Source organism: Xiphophorus hellerii, chromosome 21, assembly GCF_003331165.1.
Source record: "Xiphophorus hellerii strain 12219 chromosome 21, Xiphophorus_hellerii-4.1, whole genome shotgun sequence".
In the NCBI taxonomy this organism is placed as follows: Eukaryota; Metazoa; Chordata; class Actinopteri; order Cyprinodontiformes; family Poeciliidae; genus Xiphophorus; species Xiphophorus hellerii.
In genome coordinates this window covers 21,062,926-21,071,677 of record NC_045692.1, presented here as the reverse complement: position 1 = coordinate 21,071,677, position 8,752 = coordinate 21,062,926, and the positions used below count along the sequence as shown (strand labels likewise).

Genomic DNA, 8,752 nt, shown 5'->3' with positions numbered 1-8,752 from the left:
CATTCAGCTTTGCCTTTAGAGAGCCATTTGACGGAGGCAGTGAGGTACCAGCAGTCACTGGAATGTCAGTAGATAGCAGTAGTGGTCAGGCTGCAGGATGGCAGGGGAGACCGATGCCGTCTCTTGAACAGCGTCGCTCATGAACCGTGGTGACTCTTATCCAGCTGAGCTGTCAGATACGAGGTTCGAACACATCCGTATCTGTCCTCCACTCTGCCTGCTGCTGAGGTTGTTCCTACATTTCCTGGCAGATCCCATTTGGCACCAGTGAAATGCAAACTTTAGCTGCTGAGTTTCAAACACCAAAACGTCATTTTATCAAATTGAATGTCTCCAATTTAAAACAAAACTATAAGCAATTTATAAGATGTCGCTCTTTTGTTGGTCTAGTTTGTTCTCAATATGAGGCAATTTGAGAGTTTTTGTTGATTGCAGGTTGTTGTAGTGATTTCAGATTTAAAATTAGGGGAATCACTTTAAATGGCTGGTTGTTCACCTCCAAACTAGCTGCTGTGAACAGATCTGTGAAGGCAGGAAAAGAGACATCAGTCCTGTTCTGTTTGTCTGACGTTCAGTCATGGGGAGGAAAATGTTTCCATGAGAAGCCCTGCAGTCATGGGAAAAGCTAAACAGACACCATGACTCAGTACCTTGTAGAAGAACCTTTAGTTTGAAGTAGTTCTTTTATGCAAGACCTCATCAGTTTTCACATCATGGCGGAAGAATTTTTGCCGTCTTGTCTTGACCGCATTGTTCCAGTACATTGAGGTTTGTTGGTGTTCGCTTTCTTAGGTCCCACCAGGCTGAGCTCTGGTCTGGATCATTAAAACACTTATTTTCCCTCACTTTTAACCATTATGTTGTAGATTTACTGCTTTATTTAGGACGTTTGTCCCGTTGGTCATCCAATTTGGGTCGGACTTCAGTCATCTGACAGATGACGATGCTTTCATATACAAAAGAGTGTATTATATATACAGCTATGTGAAAAATTAAGAGCCCACTGCACTGAACCCACTGAAAACCTCTTGGTTATTCCACCAAATATTAATTTCTGAACTCTTCCTGAGGTAAAACATTAGTATTGTTGTTTCTAAATGAATATAAACTTGTCTTCTTTGCATTATTTGAGGTCTGAAAGCTCTGCATCTTTTTCATTATTTTGACCATTTCTCATTTCCTGCAAATACTAAAGTTTTTCTTGGAATCTTTGGAGACATGTTGTCAGTAACTCATAGAATAAAAGAACAATGTTCATTTTACTCAAGCATATTTCTATAAAGAGTACCCCAAAAGTATGTTTTTTATAATTTTTTTCAAATGCTACAAAGTCTAGCATTTGGTCAATCAACATATAAGATTTCTATAAGAAGAAGCTCGCAGATCTAAGCTAAATCTGTTTTAGTTTTCATTTTTAAGTCCATATTCTTTATTTGGGAAACTTCTGCATATGTTTCAGCGAACTACAGTTCCCATGCTTATTCAGTGTAGGAGTTTGGACTGACTATACCCCTCATTAAAAATGCTTCTGATGTTGCAAACATCAAGTGTTCTTCCCACAACAAGCCAAGGCCACACAAGGAAAAAACAAAAAAGGTTTACAAGCTCCGGTGAAGTGAGAGAAACCGCACCGGTGAAAGGAGGAGCAGGAAGACCGTGGGAGGAGGGCCGGCTCAGCCGGAGTGTGTAAATTTGTATCTGGTGCTGTGAAGTCTGAGGGGAGGGCTGCATTAGAAAGCGGCGGTCCGTGGAAAAACGGGGAGGGGGGAGTCGGGTTTCAGACCCAGTCCCGGTGCACTGAAGCTGCCTTTGTTTGACTAGGAACCAGAGGGAGAGCAAGAGTGAGGAGGAGGAGGAGAAGACTTTAGCTTGGAGGGAGTGAAAGAGCGACAGAGTGGGCTCCATCTCTCTCTCTGTCACCATCAAATAAATGAAAAGGGAAACTTTAGTGTGGATTTAAGCTCCCCATCAGTGAAGATGGCTTCCTGGTAAATTAAACACGGCATATTTTCTGGGAATAAGTTGATTTGAAATAGTTGGTTTCAGTTGGTTTTCTCACTCTCTGGATGTGCTTTTGTGCAGCATTCCTCCCTGGTTCTTTGGATTATCTCTCCTCGCTCTCCTGTGCTACCATCACTCCTCTGCCTATCAGCTGCTGGACGGTATGTGCTCTCTGCTACTGGAAAAAGTTCTCATTTTACCCCGCTGGTGGAAAAAACTACAGATTCAGAAGTTTGCTTTTGTAAAAATGTGCAACTTGACTTTACTTTTTGAGGAGAACTGTTTTGTTTGTGCTTTGGAACTGGAATTGGCACCATGAACATTTATATTACAGAAGAATTACAGAAAAGCATGCAAAGGTGTCAGTTTACACAAATTCAGATTTTTCTTGCATAATCTCACCAAAAGCTCAGTTTTACTTCTCTGAAACCACCTCATGTATTTTTAATCAAAGGTGTTATAGCTTTCTGCAAGTCTTGGGTGGTTTGAAGGTACAGATCATTTAGAGAGCTGTAGAGATCTCTGAGGATCCAAATTTGGACTGACTTTGTTCTCACTGCACAAAGCAAAGATTTGCAATGGAAAATAAGTGTGTGGATGGTAAAACAAAGCCTTCATCAAACTCTGGAAAGTTTGCACTTCATAGGTTGGAGCTTCAGCCCTGGCAACAGGGTGAATGATGAAGCACCTTTCAGTGCGGCTGTTTTACGAGGGTTTTAATTATTTATGAGCTGATGTGTTTCTCCATACTCCTGAGAATTTGAACTTCACTGCTTTAAACCCAACACCCTGACAACGGAGCGCCTGACGACATTCCTGGCAGTTGATGTTTTGATAATGTGCTTATGGACTTTTTGAGCCAAGTGTTGAAAAATCTGTAATCCATTGCTTTTAATGAGACATTTAAAGGAGCAGTTTTAAGTAAAATCTGCTTCTTTCAGCTTTACATCATGTTATTCCCTCATCAAAAACAATTCTGGAGTGTTGCCTTGATTCTTTCATGCATGTTTGAGAAATCCTTTAATCTCCATGGCAACCATTCAGCTGTGCAAAACATCTGTGTGGACATAGCCCCGCCTTCAAGGATGCAGCTCCTCCTTTGAGCTGCAGTTTCCGAGCTTCCACCTTACACAGCAGCCGTCCCTCACTCAGCTCCTACAGACTAGCCAGCAGCAATTAGCAAACACCTGGTGGAACGGCGCATCTTCTGAGCTCATTATAGGAGCTGCTTCTCAGTAAAACGCTGATAAAAACATTTTTAAAGGTTTAATAGAGAAGCCATGAAGGTTCAAAAAGAGCAGGAGTTTTTAAAGAGACAGAGGCCCAATTTCAAGGCGTTAAATTATGAAGTTAAGTTATATTTGATATGTGTAGGTTTTTATAACAACTATAGTCAACATAGTTTCTTGATTATGCCATAAAGCAGCACTATGTGCCTGGAAAAGATAATACTGCCACTTCAAGAGTTCTTCTGCAGGATGCTGGAACTCTGGCTTCAGAAAGTTTTCTTGAAATCCCTGTTGACTCTGTTGGTTTAATCTGCTTTTAATTATTTTCCCAGCTCCTGCTTTCGGAGTGTTTTCACAGCTTAAGACACATTTTCAAACTTCGAGCGGTGGATCACTTCAACATGTTCCCAATTAAGCTTGAAAGAAGCACACATTTGCTTTCCCACTGCAATAGCGAAACCCTACAATGAGCTTCATTGTGTGATAAAGGCTGGAGAAGATGATGCTGAGTCCATCATGGCTAATACTCCGTCATCACTTTCATCACCATTCTGGAATCCACATCGACATTTTGTGGTTTTTGTTTTTTTTGTTCGGCTATTTTGACCTCAGACCTCTGATGTCACAGAAGCACCATTGTCCAGAACTAGTCAGATGATTGTAGGGTCTCATTAGTCGATGGAGATTAACCGTCCATCTGATATTTTGTACTAAGCACCACTCAGGCTGGAGCTTTCCACAACTGGAGGCACTTTAAAGAAAAGTTTTTCTTAAATTATGAGATGATTGGAATATGATCTCTAGAAAGAGATTTTGTTCTGTTAAAGCTACAAAAATCAATGCATTTCATAATGTATACTCACATACACATAATGTATGTGGGGAAGTACTCAAACACAGTACTTAAGTAAAAGTACAAATAAAAACAAAAATGTCCTCTAGCAAAACTAAGTACTTGCTCTTAAATATACTTAGGTTATTGAAGGTAAAAGTTGCTAATGTTTACCATATGCGACACTTGGACTTGTTCTGTGCATCATAATGTCAAGGATAACCTGCAGAGCTAAATGCAATTAAGCTAAACCAAAGGGTTATTTTAACAGCAGTAAGCACATTCTAATAAATAAAATTTTAATTTCCCGGCTGCATTTTCAAAAAAAAGTCTCTTTTTGAACCAGTTTACTCAAATAGGTCACAGATTACTTTTAAACTAGTAAGCAGATAAAAAAAAAACCATAATGTGATGTAAATGTAACATGCAACTCAACACATTATCAAAATGTAATGGAGTAAAAGTTGAAAGTACCCATGATTAAATCTAATTAAACAGCAAAGTAACGAGTACAGTAACAAAGTTGTGCTTCACTACATCCCATCACTGGATATGTACCAGCGCAGCTTATTAGCACATTATTCTGAAAACTAGGAGATCATTAGTCAAAGAATCAGTCAAAAGGATCAAAGTAACTCTGGAGGAGCTGCAGAGAGCCACAGCTCAGGTGGAAATGCCAAGTTTGGCGTCCCACAAATCAGAAATATAAAACAATTTTTTAAAAAACCTGCTTGAAATAAATTTTCCCACGAACAAAGAAGGAAACTTAGTCACTCTGGTCATATGACCCCGAAACCGACTTTGCTACTTTCTAGCATTAAAAATTCGCTGCCCATAACCCTAACGGTGAAACACGGTGGTGATAGCATCATGCTGTGGGCACATGGCTGTAAAAACGTTTTCCAGGCTCTGTGTAGCTGTATGTAAAGTTGCAGTGTAAGACCTCAGGGTCCAGTTTCCGTCTCTACAGATGTTGGGTTGGAGCGGTGGCTCCACTGTCAGGCTGTTTGTCTGTTTGCCATATTTACAATCCACTGCCATGATTCCAATGTTTCTTCAAGACAGAGAGAGAGGGAAAAAACGAAGTGTGTGTGTGTGTGTGCTGGAGTATGCAGGCTGGCTTGCCAGAGAAGGCACCAGGGACAAATATTTCCAGACTGCATGCTGTAAATACTCCTAAAAACAGAGCTGTCACCACAGCAACATTCCCATTTGTGGGCTTGATTTTTGAGAAGAAGGTGGTATAATGATTTCCCTTTGTTGGGATAAAGAGCTAATAGTTTCCTACAGGTTTGTCTGTAAGCAGCTTATCCTGCAGGACAGTTTCCCTGAAAGCTCTGGCTTTAATTTTGACCCAAATGTACAACAACTCCATTCAGACAGGACTGCTACATGTTTTAATTCATTATTGGCCTGATTTTACTGAGTTTATTAGGAAATCAAATGATTAATTACGCATAAAGTTTGGAAAAAACAGCAACAGTATAAGAGAACTATGAAGAATAAACATGAAAATAATATATTAACAAGAGAATAAAGCTTTTTATTGGTATGCACAATCCAAAAATGTATATGTGGGATGTTTTTGCAGTTTGGTGTCAACATGAGCCCATATAAAACAATAAAATCACATAAAAGCGTCCCGGTGCTTTGAATCTCCATTAATGCAGACAAACACGCTCTTTAGCAGACATACACACCTGCACTGGCCAAACGCATAAGCAACAAAGGTGATGCTCTCCATCTGCTCTACACATGACAATTATTTCCAAATGATGATGATGATAATTATCTGGGACACTGAGGGCGCTGTTGGTTTGTGGGGAAAATGAAAAAGATGTTGCAGTTGTTGGTGTTGAGGTGGTTACCCTCAGCTGATGAGTGGAGGCTGATGATTATGATGTGGATAATGAGGAAACTATTTGTGTGTGCGCGGTGGAGGGCCTTCGTGTCATTTAGATGTGACGTACCTCATCCAATTCTTGTAAAAGAATGACTCAGGGTATTTGTTTTAAAGTGGAGCTGCTATCAGCAGTATCCTAGTATCCTATCCAGTCGACTGCAGTCTGATTTAGCTCAGTCAGAAGAAATGCAGAGAATTTGTCACCATGAGAAGTCATAGTATTTCTCAAATTAAGCAAACCCAGGTAACTTGTTATATATGGAAAGATTATCACACTGATTCCAATTTGGTTGAAGGAATGATGCACAACAGCCACAATATGTGGCCACACATTTATCCATACATAAAAAATTAGCACTGCTCATGGCCTTCCCCTTGTGCCTGTTGTCTGTCTCACCCAGTGGAGCAGGAACTGATTTTGATCCCAATAACACAAACACCTTCAAATGTACAAAGAAAACGGTTCTTTTCATTTTAAAACAAAGTCTTTCATCTAAAGTCAAGCCAAAAAGAAATAAATGGGGTCATTGGTGCTGGTAAAATTCTGTTTTTGCCTCTGCAATGCTTATGGTATAAATCTGATCTAAAGGTTTAAAACTAATATCTTTAAATTGATAGTGACAAATAATTTTGGCAGCACCAATGTTACTCAATTAAGATGCTCTAATTCTGTCTGATTTGAACTCTGAATAATAAGTCAGGATCTACTAGCTAAACTGATTAACTTAAGTGCAAATGAAATGCTGATCCTCACATCTTTCAGATCCTTAGGCCCATTTTTTTGGACCAATTCTTCCATTCCAACAATTTTTAGACCACTCCAATTATTGTGATGGTTCTAAAGATAATGTTATGAGATACTGTGTGGTGTGAAGAGTGATCTGGTCAACCTGGAAGGACGTTGAGACCACTCTAATCTAAAATCAAGGATAGTCAGCATGTTGGATTGTAGCATGTGGGTTGACAAATGAGAACGCAGTCTGCTGAATGTCACATGCAACCAATAAGAAAGCAAAATGATGGACACATGGACGGGAATCCAAAATCCAAAAGACAAAACAAAGTCACCAGATGTCTTTTGTATTGTTTTTCTCACTAGTCTACAAACTATTTCTTTTTCCTTGTCGGCCATGTTTGTTCACACTGAACCCACGTCGGATCTTAAGAGGTTTTAAGAGAGTTCCTGTCTGATATGAGTGAAATCTGTCAGTGTGTGGTGTGTTGGATTTGCTGTAAATCACTCATGATTGAGGCGTAATGGAGCAAATATAATCATGTTTAAGACGAGCAGGTCAAAGTACCATGAAGACTAGAGCTGGGAAACATGTCTGTGGTTATTTACGCTAAAAATCATGCATATCCAACGTTGGCTGTCAATAATGGACCACAAATAATTTCTTACTGCGTATGTTTTGTTTGAATTAAGACAAAACTACCTTACAGGTAACTTTTCAGCAAAATGTAGGAGCTTATTTTAAGTTAATAGTTTCTCAATTGGTCGATTATTATATGGCAAGACATTTTCCCCATGTTATAAGTGAAGTAATCTGGCAGTGGAACTAGTACTTTTTTTTATCAATATTAAGGAACTTTTGACTTAAAACAAGCTCCTTTATCTTGCTAAAAAGTTATTTGCAAGTTGGTTTGTCTTATCCCAGGTGTAATAAGATATTTGAACCAGAAACTTCACCAAAAATAGTTGCTAAGATTTTATTTTTGCAATGTGAGAACCACATAATGAGTGTTTTTAAAATCTTTCCCTCTGAACTGAGCATTAATGCGTTTCATAAAAATTAAGGGTATCAATAAATATGATGCTGGGTGATTTTGTAGATTCAAAATAATCTAAACATTTTTCTTTTCTCCTCTGTATGTACTTCCTGAAATGAAGAGTTGGATTTTTATGGTTTGTGTCTGTATAAGATTTATGCTGCAGCAGTAAAAGCTGAATTTATTTCCAGGTTTTTTGCACATCTTTATAGGGACACCAATCACCATGGAGGGCAATTTAATGCTAAGAGTTTAACTACTTCTAAGGCTTGTTATCAATTCTTTAGTAGCCTGTAAATTACTCATGATTCAGGAGTAATGGAGCAAAAATAATCATGTTTAAGATGAGCAGGTCAAAGCACCTTGAAGAGTACAGCTGGGAAACATGTCTGTGGTCATTTACATTAAAATCATGCATATCCAATGTTAGTTATCAATAATGGGCCACATATAATGTTTATTTTAAAATGGATCTTTCTGCAGTGTAAACGGAGGTTTGTGAGACAGAATTTGGATGCACCACTGAGACATTGTTGAGACTGTAGTCGTTCAAAATGAGAGCAATCTGCTGCTGTTAGCTTTGCTGTCAAGTTGAGATGCCGATCTGGCATAAAGTAGCAGATTTGGGATTTTAGTGTTTTTCTGGTGAATCCAGAAGTTTGCATACGTTGAATAGAAAGATACATCTTTGTTTTCTCACACTTTGCAGTTAAACCAGACACAATAATGAGAGAATATATCAGATTTATTTATTAATGTCTTCAAAACCAGAATTTTCTGTAAATGTTCTCACTTTTTGTTGACGTTGCTTTGAACCGAATGACCTTGGACAAACGTTCTGGGTTTCCTTCCACAAGTTTCTCGCAGTTCTGACCCATTCCTCGTGACAGAACTGGTGCAACCGGGTCAGGTTTGGAGTTGGCCTCCCTTCACTTCTCTATCAGATTGAGGTCAGGACACCAAAACATGGACTTTGTTGCCCTTAAGCACTTTGTAATCACTTTCAGGGTTATTGTC

The 8,752-nt window shown here is 39.0% G+C and overlaps 1 protein-coding gene across 4 annotated transcripts in view; it reads left to right on the top strand.

Moving 5' to 3' along the window:
* Window positions 1-1,760: 1,760 nt before the first annotated feature.
* LOC116711933 (collagen alpha-1(XVIII) chain-like) overlaps window positions 1,761-8,752 on the top strand; it is a 70,014-nt gene continuing 63,022 nt past the window's right edge. For 2 of the 4 annotated variants that reach the window (XM_032551564.1, XM_032551563.1), the window contains exons 1-2: window positions 1,770-1,988; window positions 2,083-2,162. In XM_032551564.1, the coding sequence (XP_032407455.1) occupies window positions 1,978-1,988; window positions 2,083-2,162 (91 nt within the window). In that variant the 5' untranslated portion in view covers window positions 1,770-1,977. Of the gene's footprint in view, window positions 1,989-2,082; window positions 2,163-8,752 lie in introns of all 4 variants that reach the window. The other 2 variants (XM_032551565.1, XM_032551562.1) reach the window with 2 other exon arrangements.